The 17,378-nt window shown below is 40.7% G+C and overlaps 1 protein-coding gene and 1 pseudogene across 8 annotated transcripts in view; both read right to left on the bottom strand.

Moving 5' to 3' along the window:
- The window catches only part of Invs (inversin), a 172,588-nt gene that overhangs the window by 39,327 nt on the left and 115,883 nt on the right, over window positions 1-17,378 (bottom strand). For all 8 annotated transcript variants that reach the window (XM_042271159.2, XM_042271163.2, XM_076564184.1 and 5 more), the window contains 5 exons: window positions 14,618-14,798; window positions 11,185-11,294; window positions 5,796-5,967; window positions 4,502-4,657; window positions 3,855-4,084 (listed from right to left, as the gene is read on the bottom strand). In XM_042271159.2, the coding sequence (XP_042127093.2) occupies window positions 3,855-4,084; window positions 4,502-4,657; window positions 5,796-5,967; window positions 11,185-11,294; window positions 14,618-14,798 (849 nt within the window). The remainder of the gene's footprint in view (window positions 1-3,854; window positions 4,085-4,501; window positions 4,658-5,795; window positions 5,968-11,184; window positions 11,295-14,617; window positions 14,799-17,378) is intronic.
- LOC107400783 (centrin-2 pseudogene) lies at window positions 7,881-9,414 on the bottom strand (annotated as a pseudogene).

Below are 17,378 nucleotides of genomic sequence, written 5' to 3'. Positions count from 1 at the left end.
AGAAGGCATGAAGCACTGTAGAAGAGAAGTAAGGTCTTTATAATGCTGAAGGAGTCAGAGCCCAAATATGTACACATCTAATACAGCTTCCAAACATATCAGACAAATGGACTAAATGACAGGGAATTAGAGCCAGCATCACAACAGAGTTTGAAAAATGTTTTAAAATTTTTATTCATTTTTTTCACAGTGGTAGACTTTAAGTTGCTTTATTTTATCTATTTATTTATTTGTTTGTTTTTTTTTTATTTCTGAGACAGAGTTTTTCTGTGTAACAGTCCTGGGTGTTCTAGAATTTGCTTTGTAGATCAGGCTGGCCTTGAACTCACAGAGATCCACCTGCTTCTGCCTCCCAAGTGCTGGGATTAAAGGTGTGCACCACCACTGCCCAGTAAGTTACTTTATTTTGTAATGGCTGATGTTAGAAACATGTAAGAGAGCACTGATGATATAGAAGACGTAAGTAACACAACCTGAAGATTGGTCTTTAGACATAAAACATTGCATTAAACAATGACAGAATTAGAACTCTTCTCAATTATATATACAGCACTTACCAAAATAAGCCATATTCTGGACTATGAAGTCTCAAAAGAATAACACGCTTCTCTGCAAAGATGTCTATAACCTAACTTCTATATCCCTGATTTGTGATGCTACACAGAAAAGCAGCTGTCCTGAGAGGGGCAGATCACTCTGGATTATCTGTGCTGTAATCACAAGGGTCTTTCCAAGGGAAAGAGGGTTGGGGAGTAGGTGTCAGTGACTCAGCTAGCCCTTGCCAGCTCTGACAATGGAGGAGTATGGTCATGACTTAAGCAGCCTCTAAATGCTGGAAAAGTTAAAAATAATAATAAAAAAACCCCCTGCTTTTCCCCAAGGTCTCCAAAACAAAGCAACCCTGTTGTACTGTGGTGTCTTAGTCCAGCAAGACTGGTGTGGAACAGTGACACAATTAATTTGTGTTGGATGTTTGCGCTAATTTATCACAGGAGCATTAGGTAACTAATCTATTAAATTAAGGTTGAGAAATAAGGAAATATCCAGCTGCCTGTAAAATAAACAATAGACTCCCAAATAATGTGCAATCTAGCAAATAAAGCAAAGGAAAAAGAGGAAAACACACTCACTATATGGCAGTGAAGGTGTGACTTAACCAAAAGCAGGCAGTACAGCTAAAGCAGGCTCAGAGGAGGCAGGCTGACACAAAGATTAGAGCTTACGTTTTCATCTGAAGAATCTAACATCCCAGAACTCAGGAGGTTGAGCCAAAAGGATCTCCAGTTTGGAGGTCAGCCAGAGGTAAATAACAAGTTCCAGGATGAGCTACAAGATGGGATTCTGTCTTTTAAAGAAGAGAATTTTTTTTTTAAGCGAGCACCTATAATCCTAACACTTGGGTTCAGGAGGTGAGGGCGGGAGGATCAAGTGTTTTACATCAAGTGGCTACACTGGAAGCTCAAGGCTAGCCTTGGGTTCATGAGACCTTGTCTTAAAAACCAGGCCCTGCCCACCAAACCAAGAGTAAGTCAAACCTGTGGAAAATGGGAGGCAGGGAATAAAGATGAGAGAAAACACCATTCAAAAAGCAGATGTGCTTAAAATGCAGAAAGTCAGCAAAGACAGATGTCCTTGGAAGGGTTAAAAATGACAGGTGGAAAGTTTAAAGAAAAAAAAAAAGGAGAGAGATAATACATATTACCAATGTACACACTTAATGGGGAGTCCTAAAACATAATATAGACAAGTGTAGATATGATCAACTTTTTATAAATACAACTAAAATTTTGAATAAAGTGGATAAATTTCCAAACAAGTGCACTTACCAAAGCTGAAAGAAAATTATTAGGAAACAGAATAGTCTAACAGCCACTTACAAGCTGGATCAGTTATTAACAAATTATACATTAAGAAAATTCCCAGGACCAGTGGACTTCAACAATAAATTTTTCCATATACTTAAGTAAGATATGACATCAATCTCATGCAAATTCCTGAAGAGGGAATACTTTCTAGCCTTTTTTTTTTTTTTTATAAGATCAGAAACTCCTTCCTACATAAACATGACATTATTATTAGACAATTATTAGAATGGGAAATTATCATGAACATAAGACACAAAGTCTTAGAGTATTAGTAAAATTCACCCACATCTAAAAGTAATACTACCCTGTAAGTGAGGTTTACTCTACAGGTGGAAGGCAAGTTTAACATCAGAACAAAATTTAGTAGACATGATCTACTTATCAATAGAAAAGAGAAGAGAAAGATGGGACCATGTTAGTAGATGCACAAAGAGTATTTCATATAAATCTACCTACGATTTTTAAAAATTCTAAGCAACCACAAATATAGTCTCATGCAATGGCGAAGTATTCAAAACTGGATCTCTGAGTAGCCAGAATGAATTAAAGATAGTCAGTATCACCAATTCTATTCAGAACTATCTGAGAGATCCTAGACAGCTCTAAATAGATGATTCCAAAATGCGATATATAAAACTGAATAGAGCTAGAAAGTTGCCAATAGAAGTATGTAAGAAATTGCCTACATGGCAAAACATAAAAGATATGCTAAATTATAAATGACACATTCTTACTAATATAGGAACAAGGACCATAGTTTACATATTTTCTCTTATGTTACTTTCAACTTTTAAAAGCATTTATTGCATTTATATATTTACTTATTTAGCATGTGTGCACACCTGTTCCATCATGCACATGGTCAGCAGAGTGCTTCAGGAGTCAGCTGTCTCCTTCCCACTCAGCTATCTTGCCAGCTCCTCATTATATTATTTTTTTTACATATAATAACAATCTTGGGCTAGAGAGATGGCTCAGTGATTAAGAGCATTTGACTGCTCTTCAAGAGGTCCTGAGTTCAATCCCCAGCAACCACATGGTGGCTCACAGCCATCTGTAATGGGATCAGATTCCTTCTTCTGATATGCATGAAGACAGAGCACTCATATACATAAATTACATGAATAAATAACAATCTTGGTAGAAACTTCCTGAATGGTTAATAGAGAACCAAGTCTATTTTCTGACTTGGAAAACATGATTTATGCTAGTATTTTTAGAGTTAAGTCAGCCCTCCAAAAGTGAGTGCTAGGTAGTATGGATTAAATCCTATCTTAGGATTCTGACAGAACACACACACACACACACACACACACACACACACACACACACGCACACACACATGTCACAGCAGATCACATTGTATAACACTTGTTACTTTGATTCAGTAATCTCCTTAGAGGGATTATTCTAAGGGAACAATCCAAAAAGAAAGATAAATTCATGAAGATGATTCTGGCAACAGTGGAGAGGTGTCCTGTTAATTACTGAGCTCTTGGGTTTGTGTTAAGAGCTCCCACTCTCAACTGGTGTCACTGCAGGGTAATTACTGAAGCTACCTGAGTTCCAGTTTCCTCAGCCATAGAGTGGGGTAGGACAGTAACTATTTTGTAGGATTGCTCTGAGTGTTGAATGAACTATCACTGTATATAAAACTCTTGGCATATTAGGATATTAAGCAGTTATGATTATGATAAAGATTATATATCAGCTGAGAAAATGTGCTAATTTTAAGTGAACAAAAGGTGGTTTGTAAAATCCTATATGTGTACATATACATACATGCATATATTTTATAAACATTTAGAAAATTATTCTTAGTGTATATACATGTTAAATAATATACAGATATAGATGAGCACTAAAAGAAAATATTGACAAATGAAAATCATCTCTCTCCAAGTGATAAACTGTTGTACTTAATTCATAACAAAGAAGCAAACTATGCACCATGTAGCTGGAAACAGCACATAAAGCCCAAGTTTCTACCTCTTTGTCTTGGATGTTGGGGTCTGCGTTGTTTTCCATGAGCACAGCCATGCAGTTGATGTACCCTCCATATGCAGCACACTGAAGAGGTGTTCTTCCTGCATAATCCTGCACATTTGGGTTGATCTTATTTTCTATCAGTATCTGGCAGACATCGGCATTTCCCCCCAGTGCTGCCCAGTGGAGAAGAGAATGTCCATCTTGGTCAACCAGGTCTACCCTTGCTCCGCCTAGCAAAGCAAAATTGTAGTGGAAATGTCAAATGTAGACAGCATTTATGAGAAGGAACAGAAGCTTGCAATCATAAGAATGTCCTTTGAAAGCTTTTTTCTCCCCAACACTTCTATGTATTCTACACTGTCAGCGTCAGAGCTTTAGAGTATCCCTTAAGTTCTGGAGAGGTTGGGACTCAGTCTCTTTCAGCAAATGAATCTGGCGGTCTGGGGGCAAACTGATTATTTTGAAGTCAAATGTTCACCAACAGGTGAGCTACAAGTACAGGCAGAGTTTTCTGGTGCCACTTGGGCACTCTTCCCCAACTTTCTGCCCCAGGGCTCTGTGTGTGAACGAAATTGTGTTTCACACCAAGTGTGCTAGAGTGCCTACCTTTTGTGAGAGACCTAATAGAAGCACTTGTATCAACTAACCTTTAATAAGTGTCTGAATCACATCCTTGTGCCCCATCTCACAGGCTCGGAAGAGTGGAGTATGTTTCATGACGTCAGTAGCATCTACTTGAGCATCATTGTCCAATAATAACTTCACAGTGCTGACATGGCCAGAAAGGGCAGCAGCATGTAAAGCTAAAAAAAGAAGCCAAAGCAACTGATCAACTTTCAAAATTACCCTTTAAGTATGTTTTTCTTTCTTCCTCTTAGGATTTCCACCTCATTGTGGCTAAATGCAATCCAAACCTCTCTCTTTCTGGACATATCCGTGCTGCTGTGGGTATATGCAAGGACAGTGAGGCCTGGTTGTATTCAGTGTTGTGTCGGAGGTGTTCTTTTCCTTCTGACTTGCAGTTGAGACTTTCAGACAAAGAAGAGACTTCATGTTCACACTGGATACTAAAAACCACGACTCTTAGTAATCAACACATAGTGGCGGGCTCTTCTAATGAAGAAAAACTAAAGCAAGAGTCTGGAAAGAGCTGATGGGAGGCTGTGAAGCAGTGAAGGTTCTAGAGTGATAGGAAGCACTCTCTCACATGGGACATCAGTATGGAGTCATGCTACTCAACTTGAGAAAAGAGCATAAAAAATGAGATTTGAGAATACATTTAAATATGTGCATCCCTCAAAACATATTTTGAAATGTTAGTAGCTACTAAATATGTGCAGTTTTTTGCATATGTATGTATGTGTTCAGGTGTACATACATGTGTGTGCACACGTGTGCTGAGGACTGAAGTTGACACTGGTGTCTTCCTTGACTGTGTTCTACTTGCATATTGAGGCAGGATCTCTCACTGACTCCAGAGGTCACCTTTTTGGCTAGTGGCTTCCTTGTCTCCACCTTCCATGCACAGGGATTACTGGTGAGCCTCCAAGCCCACTCACTTTTTCTGGCTCTCACACTTGCATGAATGAGGGCTTTACTCACTGAGCTATGTCTCCAGCCCCAACTCTGTATAGTTGCAAGCTCCACACTTTTTATATGAGAGTGGTTGAGAAGACAAGTTTCTATCTTGTGTCCAAGGTGCAGCAAAGCCATAGACCAGACGCTGGTATTCACCTGCTAGGGGTACTAATTTTAGACACAATACTTGGAAGAAATAAAGCCTTTGGAGTAAGAGCCTGGCAAACTCAAGCTTAAAAGGTCAAAAGCTAAGTCAAACAATATTATCTTAGGCACAGTGACCTCAAGTTACGGTCTTATAAATTTGATAGCACTGATCAGTTTGGCACCTGAAGCAGAGTGGGCCCATGTGCCGGTTCCTACCTGTGCCTCCGTACTTGTCTGCCATGTTGATGTCAATGTCAGATTTTAAACTCAGCATAGTCCTGAGCACGTCATCACTGCCTTTCCCTGCTGCCCACATGAAGGATGTTCTTCCTTCCAGGTCGGAATCATCTTTCACTGAAGGATGCTTTAAAAACACTTGAACTGTTTCCTGTAAGAAAACTTCATTTGAAATACCACAGCAGTGGGCACATTCTCCAAGGTAATAAAGCACCTGCTAGAGATGATTCCATGAAGAAGCCAAGGATTTCTCCTGCTGTCTTTTTATGAACAATAAAACCTCAATTTCCATAGAAAATTATGATCTTCTTTCCTTATATACTAGTTTTAGTTTCTATAACACTTCAAAACATCTAAATTTCTCATTCAACATCTTTAAATTTGAGAATCATGACACTCTTCCCCCAGGAGATGTTGATGAAGACGAGATAGAAAGATCATAAGAGCCAGAGGTTGGGAGCGCTGCTACCCAACAGTGTCTTCTGGACATGACAAAGGTTGATGCACATGTGTATTACCGCAGCTGTAGCTGTCAGCACAGGACTGGGCCTGTCAACATTTCATCATGAAGGGAGAAGGGCTTGGGAGGCTCCACCCCTCTCTGAGGGACCACTGACAGTCAGTTGTGGCTGGGGGAACAAGTGTCACTCCTCATTAGTGTAACCAGTGGTACATTGCCCATGCTCCAGTCACTAGCCTCTCGTCTATGCAGGACACCCTATTTAAACCCAGTGTGCCACTCACAGAAGACTAACTTAGTAGGAGTAGGAGGTAACTTACTGGGAAGAAGGGTTTGGACACAAAAGGGTGGGGATGAGTGAGACTGTCAAAGAATAAGAAATAATTTTTAAAAATCAAAACATGAGAAGAATAAAACAATTGAGTATGAGTTTCTTTAATCAGGCTTTAATTTTTTTTAATTAAGAAAAGTTTTATTTTTAAAACAAAACAAATGCATTACCACACATCCAAATGCCACAGCAAGCATTTGTTGGGGTTTTATTTTATTTTATTTTACAATACTATTCAGTTCTACATAACAGCCACAGATTCCCTTGTTCTCTCCCTTCCTGTCCCCCTCTCCTTCCCCCCAGCCTACCTCCCATTCCCACCTCCTCCAGATCAAGGCCTCCCCCGAGGACTGAGATCGACCTGATAGACTCAGTCCAGGCAGGTCCAGTCCCCTCCTCCCAGATTGAGCCAAGCATCCCTGCATAAGTCCCAGGTTTCAAACAGCCAACTCATGCAATGAGCCCAGGACCTGGTACCACTACCTAGATGCCTCCCAACCAGATCAAACCAATCAATTGTCTCACCTATTCAGAGGGCCTGATCCAGTTGGGGGCCCCTCAGCCTTTGGTTCATAGTTCATGTGTTTCCATTGGTTTGGCTATTTGTCCCTGTGCTTTATCCAACCTTGGTTTCAACAATTCTCGCTCATATAAACCCTCCTCTTTCTCACTAATTAGACTCCCAGCGCTCCACCCAGGGCCTAGCCGTGGATGTTTGCATCCAGATTCCTCAGTCCTTAGATGGGGTTTCTGGCACAACTATTAGGGTGTTCAGCCATCCCATCACCAGAGTAGGTCAGTCCCGGCTGTCTCTCGACCATTGCCAGCAGTCTTTTGTGGGGGTATCTTTGTGGATTTCTGTGGGCCTCTTTAGCACTTTGTTTCTTCCTTTTCTCATGTGGTCTTCATTTACCATGGTCTCCTATTCCTTGTTCTCCCTCTCTTTTCTTGATCCAGCTGGGATCTCCCGCTCTCTTTCCCTCGACCCTTGCCCTTCATTGCTCCCACTCATGAGAGGAAAAAACTGCACTCTGGTGTCAACTAAAAACTAGAACAATTTTAGAACAACCATGGTTTATGGTGAGGTGGATACATGGACATCTATGAAGCCATTGTGTGTTTGCAGCTGTGTGAAAATGCATGAGCAATGTGAAGTAATGGAAGGTGAAGTGGCTGCGGTCTCACTTTCAGACCCTTTCCCCACTATGTGCTCTTGTTCTGCCCTGTTGAGTTAGTCAGCAGGTAAATGTACAAAGAACTTAATATCAAATAAACTTCCAAAAGTCAAAAATAGATTCAAGGTCATGGCTAATTACCCCAGAGGTTGGGGAGGGGGATTCTCAAAAGCCATATTTCACAAAATAAATCTAGTCACATTGCTTGCAATAGAAAAAGGAGCACTGATTTTAATAGAGACTGGTCTTCTTCATGATGCACAGGAACTCTTGCTCATCGACCTCACCATCTCCATCTGGATCAGCTTCGTCAATCATTTCCTGCAGCTCCTCATCAGTCAAGATCTCACCTAGCTCCCTGGCCACACACTTCAGATTTTTGAATGATATTTTCCAGTTTCATCATCATCGAAGGGCTTGAGAGCTTTCAGGATTTCTTCTTCGGTGTCTTTCTCGGACATTTTCTGAGTCATCACTGTCAAAAAGTCACTGAAGTTCATTTTTCCTGTCCCTTCCTTATCAGTTTCACTTATCATCTTCTTGATTTCTTTTTCTTGGGTTCAAAACCCAGGGCCCTCATTGCAACCTTAGTTCCTTGATGTCTATAGTTTCAGCTCCATCAGCATCTAAGACACCAAGGATCTCCTGTTTCTGTTCTTCACTCAGTTCAGGCTTAGCGCTCATTCTTTTTCTCTGACCACTGGATACCATGTTTATCTTCTTAAAATTAGAGGCATTTCCATCAGAGTTCCAAGGAAGAACTAGTGCATCAACATGAAGAACAATGCAGGAAAAAAGCCAGGCTTTAAAACTTTTAAGGGTTTTGTTAGAAATAAAAATTAGAAGACATAAAAGTATTTGGTGTCAAGGCCAACATTAAGTTACACATTTTCATGTACACTGTACCTGCAGAAACCCAGATATTTAAACATGCCCCCAGAGAAGGCAAACAGACTGTCTCACTGTGTATTACGTTACTAAAATCTTGAGATGGTTAATGCATTTGTGGATTATTGATCAAAAGTTATTGTGAAATGCAGCATTGAATTCATTTAAACACATTTATTTAGCCATTTCTATATTCAAGGTCCAGCTGCTAGAATAATGGGAAATTGGGACCCTGAGCAGTCAGTCCTAAGAGTGCCTAGCAGTTTGGGTTACTATTGTCGTTTTCCATGCTGGAATCAAATCCAAGGCCTTGCTCATGCTGCTCCCTAAGCTTAAGTGCTGTGTGGCTGAGCGCCACTCTCACCTCTGTACCTGGGCTACTATTCCTGAGTTGAAAATTACCTCTTGTCTAAAACTCAGTTTTCTAGGAAGATCAAGAAACCATTGCTTGAATGAATGTAAAGAGTTTCTGCAGCTGCCTCTTAATATTTTTTAGAAAGAACAGAGCTGGAGAGATGGCTCAGCAGTCAGGAGCACTAGCTACTGGGTTCAATGCCCAGCAAGGGCATGGAGGATTGACATCCTCAGTAACTCTACTAGATGATCTGATGCCCTACTCTGCCCTCCGAGGGCACCAGCAGCCATGTGGTATACAGACATACTTGCAGACAACCCCTCCCCCCACATACAATAACAAAAAAATAATTTAGTCATTGTTTTACCCTGGAAGAAGCGTAGGTTCATGACCACACAAACACTGACAGCAGGTACAGGAAATCCCAGCAGTCTGCTCAAGGCAATATGGCTTCCTAATTTTACAACAATTTCCTGGTTTTTGTTTGCTTTTTAGTGTTTTTCAAAAAGATAATAGCAGCCTTATGTGGTGTTAACAGAGGCTAAAGTAATCAATGGGCTTGAAATAGAGATTAAGAAATGTGCATAATTATTAAAATCAACTCTGGAATTTGCAGACCATCTAAATCAAACATCTGTAATGTGCTACCATTCTCTTTTGCTCCCACTGGAATTTAATTATTGGTATCTGTATTAAAGCTGGAGTCTGAAATCTGGTTCAAGATCATGGGCAAGTCATCCCATCTCTTAGAACATGGAATTTTAGAACCTGTAAATGGAATGTTATGAGCCACCTCCCAGGACTTGTTGAGTTATATACTGAGTTTTCATTTCCATAGACCCATCAGCTTGGGCCATGTGACTTTCCTCTCTGTGATAAGAAAGAACTACTTCTCCAAGATAATAAAAGATAATAGTTTGCCAAAACTCTAGATGGTGCACTGAGTATAGTTTTAGGGAGGCCAAGAAGGAAAGACTGTAAGTATACAGATAGCCTGTGACCAGCCTGAGAATAGACACACAATGTACTTGTCACAGAGAAAGGACTCCCATCAGTTTCTGATGGATTTAAAAGAAAGGAACTAGAATCACTAGCAGATAAAACAGGATCAAACTGGCTTCTGCAAAGAGTAAGAAGGAAATGAAAATGAGACATTCCAAACACTGAGGTCAAGAAGTGGGAATTATGCTATGCTCAGGCCACAACCATTCCGAGTTTCCCTGCACACCCACGATGAAGGCAGAAAATCAACCGTGGCCTCTTTTAATGTCTCTGTGTCAACCTGCACACCGTCATGCTGCTGAGCGAACCCAGCACACAATGGACAAGAATACACTTTGTGATCCATGAAGGACTATCAGGGAAGAACTACTGGTAACTCTCAGGATTTCTAGAAACAATAATTCACACTGTGGCCTTCTCAGATGTGCACAATTCATAATCATTAGTATGAATCGTAAGAATGTAGTCTGTGTTTGGACACCTGCTCTCATATGTACACAATCCATAGGAACATGGTCTGTGTGGATGCCTGCTCTACGCCAGGTGCAGTAGACACTTACCATAAACTTGCCCTATTCTTTCCAGCAGTCCTGAAGGAAGACATATAGCTATCCTCATACTATCTATGAAGAAGTAAAGACTCAGAGAAGTTAAGAAAGTTGAGTGAGATTACACAGCTAGCAATTTACACAGTTCCAGGCAGGAGTTGGTTTTTCCAGTTCCAAAGCCTTTCTTTCAGGACAATTACAGGGTTTCTGAACACTAAGATGTCCCAAGTGCTATAGAAGTCACAGAATGATGTAGTATATTCACCATAAAGCAAAAAAAATTATACCAAGTGTTTAAGTAAAGATAGACAAGTTTGCAATGACTAACAACCTTATAAAAACATAGACCATCATGGCACTGACAGTGTGAACAACGGTTAAAAGCAATCACTTTATCAACACAGATATGTGTGTGTCTATCAACCTGGTTCAATTTGAACTAGCTCAGTGTCAACCTCCTGTCTGTAATATTGTACTCTGTCTATCATTAGTATAGGCTGATTGAAGGGGACAAGGGATTATGGCACATTATTTCTTATAACTGCATATGAATCTACAATTACATCAAAATAAAACATTTTATTAAGAGAAAAGGAAATCATAACTTACAGCAAAGTTACTCTGAGCTGCATAGTGCAAGGGTGTTGCTCCTTGGCTGTCAGAAGGGATAGTTCCAGACTTGTTTCTTTCTAAAAGGAGATGAACAATCTGTGCATGGCCTGAGAACAGACATAAGGTAGTTAGTTATCTTACACAAAGAGGTAAGTCCATTTTTAATCCATTTAAAAGAAAAAGGTAAGAAAAATCACTAGCATTCAACAGCATTTAAAATAGTTTTAAACAGTTCCGAATGCAGCCTCTTCCACCTTCTCCCCTGCATACTATGATAGGGTAGAATGAAGGTAAAGCTTAAGATACTGAACACAGGATGCCTCACTAGGGAGAAAAGCACAGTGGTGATAAGTGCCAGGCTTAGGTACTGCCTCTTGGGCTTCTTGGCTTCACTGCCATCTTGTCACGGTTCTGCTTTCAGATCCACCAGACTTGAACATCAGCGCCCTGGTACTGCTCAGCTGAACTAACTGAAATGAACCTTGTCTGCCTCTGAGGCCTTCTAACTATCCTGTCAATGTCCCTCCCCTAGTCTTTTAATATGAAGGTAGTGATTTCAAACTCCACAAAAAGGGGGAGCACATATTGTGGAGTGGTGGTGGGTTAACAGTCTGTAGTATGGTCTCAAAAAAGTGGTTTCTACAAAGGAGTAGTTGTATAAGCGATCAAAGAATTAACAAGCTGGTGTGGCAGTGTGTGCCTGTAAACCTTGCACTTCAAGGCTTAGGCAGGATTGAAAAACTGAGACCAGCCTGGGCTACTGAGCAAGTGCTAGGGCATCCTCTGGTTATCCTGTTTCAAAATTATAGCAGCACAACACAACACAGCACAACACAACACAACACAAACACAACACAACACAGAGGCTAACAAACCTAGGAAATCCTTTTATTCTCTCTAACAGAGCATGTGGGGAACCAGGCAAGGAAGGAGATGCCATGGTGGAGGAGCCCTCTGAGCAAGGCTGTGCTGGGTGGAAGCCAGGGAAAGGGATCTGCCTGGGGCTTGTGCTCATCTACATACTCCACATGTGTGGTTTAAGATGGAGCCTTCCTAACCCAAATATAAGCCTGGTGACAATCTGGGCAAGAGCTCCAATCTAAACACACCTCATTTTGTCAGTAAAGACTTGAGGATAACATACATAATATAGTTCATATATTGAACCCAATATTACCACAGCAGGGAAAGAGAATTGGCATTGGAAAGATAAAGATCATACCTCAGGAATGGTCTGAAGAAGGCCAGAGCAAAGTCGAGAAACTGTTAGGCATCTTCAATTTAGTGCAGAAAGAGATGGCTTCTAGGAAACGAAGGGAGAAGGAAGCTATGAAGAAAATAGGCTGACGAGAAAGGATGATGGAAGGACTCGAAGTAAAATGAGGTTAAGAAAAAAACTAGGAGGCTGACGGGATGAAGATACAGTTGAAATGAGAGTCCAGGTAGTAGGGATAACAAAGTCAGAAGTTAGAGAACAACGGGAGCGTAGTGAAGTGGAAACAAATTTGTGAAGTATACCCACATTCTAGAGGAAAAAGAAAAGGGAGGGAAACACACCTTGAAAGGGAGTTTAAATAACAATTCTAAATCTGACATAAGAGCTGTATGCAAGTATGAAAATCACTTTAAAGTAGATGGTGTGCAACTTAGAACAAAGACCAAGGTAGTACAACTGAGCAGCCCCAGACTGTTAGCAACACCAAAGGAGTAATGAGGAGGAAGAGCAAACCTCGCCCTATGTGCAGGAGGAAGCAGGCAAGGTCTTGCTCTTTACTCTGACTCATGGATAAACATGATTTTGATAAACTGAAAAGTCACCCTAACCAAACTACACTGCAGCCTGAACACTGCAACTGAACTACACTGCAGCTGAAAACTCCAACTGAACTACACTGCACACCCCAACTGAACTACACTGAAAACTCCAACTGAACTACACTGCACACTCCAACTGAACTACACTGAACACTACAACTGAACTACACTGAACACTGCAACTGAACTACACTGCACACCCCAACTGAACTACACTGAAAACTCCAACTGAACTACACTGCACACCCCAACTGAACTACACTGCACACCCCAACTGAACTACACTGAACACTACAACTGAACTACACTGAACACTACAACTGAACTACACTGCACACTACAACTGAACTACACTGAACACTACAACTGAACTACACTGCACACTCCAACTGAACTACACTGAAAACTCCAACTGAACTACACTGCACACTCCAACTGAACTACACTGAACACTACAACTGAACTACACTGCACACTCCAACTGAACTACACTGCACACCCCAACTGAACTACACTGAACACTACAACTGAACTACACTGAACACTCCAACTGAACTACACTGAACACTACAACTGAACTACACTGCACACTCCAACTGAACTACACTGAACACTACAACTGAACTACACTGCACACCCCAACTGAACTACACTGAACACTACAACTGAACTACACTGCACACCCCAACTGAACTACACTGAACACTACAACTGAACTACACTGCACACTCCAACTGAACTACACTGCACACCCCAACTGAACTACACTGCACACTACAACTGAACTACACTGAACACTACAACTGAACTACACTGAATGCTACAACTGAACTACACTGCACACTACAACTAAACTACACTGAATGCTACAACTGAACTACACTGAATGCTACAACTGAACTGCACTGAACACTACAACTGAACTGCACTGCAGTCTGAAACACCAGGTGGGCCAAAGCCGAGTGGCAGACAACAGCACAGGTACTCTACATGGCAGAAGGTGAAAACAAAGGGGCAGGAAAACATGAAGAAAAAAACCCTCTGAAAACACTAATAATACCCCAATAATAGAAAAAAATATTACTTTTTAATAGTGACTATAAGTGGTTAAATTACTTCATAAAGGAGAAAAATTCCCAGGTTGTACTTCTTCAAATAATGTAACACAACCATACACAACAGACAAATACCTGCTCTCTCACCAAAAAAGTGATCCCCCAAAGGTTACAAGGTAGATATGAAGAAAAAATCAAGTATGGAGGACTGAACACAGACATCAAGTGAATGTCCTCCTTTGCCCACATAACAGCCACAAATGTGAAGACAGGTTACCTTATAGTCACATCTTGTCAATGGATTTTCATTCCTTTATAATAAAAGTAAAAACTTAGGACAAAATGTTGAAATAAAACCCAGTATATAATAGAGAATTAGGTTATATTATCACATTTAAAGCATGCAACAGAAGGAGCCAGGTTATGAAATAATTGAGCATATCAATTAGCTATGAAAATGTTTGAACAGGGAGGGAGCCTGCAGGAGATGTAGAGGCACAGGACTTCTGTAGTTAGGCAGGCTTCCTGCCAGCCATCCTCTGACTTACAGCAGAACGTACCTAGTAAGGCTGCCCAGTGAAGTGGGGTTCGAAATAAGTTATCGTAAGATGTTATGTTGCAGCTTTCATAGGAGGTCAAGACATCCACCACTGTCAGGTTTCCATCGGCGACTGCAAAGTGAAGAGGTGTGCGGCCCTCATAGTCTTGCCAGTTCAATAATGACTCTGTTGGAGCAGCATCCTGTTTTCAAGAACCAGAGACTTCAGACACATGTGGAATCCTCAATAAATAATATGTGGCATGTACATTAACTATTTCTTAAAACAAAACCTCCACATTCTCTATAGGTGCAAATAAAATGATGCATTGAGTGTATGGGCTAAATCTTTAACAATCGACTTTCCTATTTATTAATAATATAAAAATACAGAAAAGAATAGAGTACCACCATGACTGTTAAAAAGGTGTGACACTGCCTAGTGTGCTTTTGTGTCTGTTGTGAATTAGGCTAAAGCTATGCTCTTTCTTTTTTTAACTTATATACACATTTTGTACATGTGCTTTGGATATTTACATTGTGGAAGCACACATGTAATCTCTTTGGCAACTTTTCTTCCTACACTACCCTTGTGGGTATCTCTGTTGATTCTAGTTTAATATTTGTTAAACTGGGGCTTAGTTGTCCATTTTTCTCCTGAGGGACAGCTATTTCCACTTTTTTCACAATCACAAATACTGTGCAGAGACTGTTTCCTTCACATATTTCTTGCAACACAATGTGTGAAGTTTCTCTCTTTGCTACACATAGGAAAAGGCATTGCTGGTTGACGGATTTGTGTACCTTCCACTGTACACTGTCAAACTGCTCTCCAAATGCGTGGACCAATGAACACACCCATGACAACGATGCAAAGTGTTTGTTTCCCACATGCTGGCACAGATGAATCACTTGGTATTGTCAAGCTTCCTACAAGTTACTGCTATAATGAGGCAGAAAGACATTTATTTCCCTGTTGTTTAATTTAAAGTGCCTTTATGAATAAGGCGCACTCATTCTTTTGCTAGATCTTTGTAACAAACATTTTGATAAACTTCCTCAGTCTCTCTTTGACATTAAAAGCCTTATATCCCAGCTTCGAGGGACACTAGCAGCCCAGGATCCTCACATCTCTGCTTCCTGGAACTGCTTCAGCTAAGGCGCTTCCTCATCCAGAACTCCTTCTCAGGTTAGGTCACACCTAGAGCCAAGTGCTGTTGCTTCCATTTGACTCTCGGAAGGGTCATTCCAGATTTACACCTGCCTACGTGGTCACCTCATTTGACCAGCGAAGGGCCCAAGGTGTGTCCAGCCTAGGACAGCTACTAATGCAGCCAGCCCCTCCCCAAACAGAAAGTCTGCTCACTTCAAATATCATGAGATGACTTATTTACTTATTGTAACTCAACTGCAAGGTTCTTGATTACTTTTAGATGGCAGTGGCATCAAAGGCTGGGTGTGCTTAGGCCCTCCAAGCAAGGTGTGTTTATATGTGATAACTATCTATAAAATCTGTAAGAAAATCAAAGATATGATGGAAAGTGAGCCGAAATAAAAACTACCACAATGACCGGGGTAGTCTGAAGACACCAAAAGAGCTTTCAGACATGAAGAGTGTAATTATCAAGATGAAATGTTCCATGGACAGGGTAAACTGCCTGGACTCAGCTGAAGAGAGCCTTAGTAAACCAAGAAACAAAGAGATGAGGAAATTAGGAGACATGGTGAATAGATGAAAAGGCCCAAATACATATAACTGAAGACCCAAAAAGCAACAGTAGGAAAAGCAAACATGTAACTGCTATTTGTTTTCTAAAAGTAAGACTCTAATAATCAGAATATAAGGCAAATGAAATCTTATTTATTATACTCTTCTTTACATTCATTGCATGTGTGTATGAATTTATGTATATATGTATGCATTGTGTGCCATGGTGCATTTATGGAGACCAGAGGACAACCTGTGGGACTCAGTTCTCTTCTTCTAATACATATGTGTGTTCTCAGGGGTCCAACTCAGGTCCTCAGGCTTGGTGGCAGGTTGCCTTTACCCACTGAGCCACCTTGCTGGCCCTATTATCGTTTTGACATAGGGTCCAGCTATGTAGTTCATGCTGGCCTTGAGCTCGGGATCTTTGGCTTTAGCCTCCTGAACGTTGAGACTGCAGGAATGCACCACTGTGCCCAGCTCCAAAATGGATCTATTTGTTTATTTATTTTTGGGACAGGGTTTTAAACAGCTTGGGCTGTTTCAAACTCACTATGAACTCCTGATCTTCCTGACTACCATTCACGTGCTGGGATCACAGGCGTGTGCTACCCTGCTCAGCAAACAGGATTTTTTTTTAAATTCTAAAATACCACACATAGACACATTGCAATGGAACTGTAAGACAACAAATACAGAGAATTAAAAACAGCCTGAATGAAAAGGAAGATCACCTTACAAAGGATTGACCATTAAGACAGCAACAGACTTGACTTACAAGAACAATGAAAAAAAGGCAGAAAGCTATAAAACAGTTCAAAATAAACAGCAGAAAAATAAATATCCAGGACTGCGCACAAAGAAAACTAGTTTTCAAGAGCAAGATAGCAACAATTAAAGAAATCAAGGTTATGAGCTTGAGAAAGCAGATCAGGTGGGGTGATTCACAGGAAGCATCTGGGGGAGGAAAGGGAAGGGAGAATGATGTAATTCCATTTTAATTTTAAAAAAGAACAAATTAGGGGCTGGAGAGATGGCTCAGGGGTTAAGAGCACTGGCTGTTCTTCCAGACGTC

Source organism: Peromyscus maniculatus, chromosome 2, assembly GCF_049852395.1.
Source record: "Peromyscus maniculatus bairdii isolate BWxNUB_F1_BW_parent chromosome 2, HU_Pman_BW_mat_3.1, whole genome shotgun sequence".
Lineage (NCBI taxonomy): Eukaryota > Metazoa > Chordata > Mammalia > Rodentia > Cricetidae > Peromyscus > Peromyscus maniculatus.
This window is presented reverse-complemented; position numbering and strand designations above follow the sequence as displayed.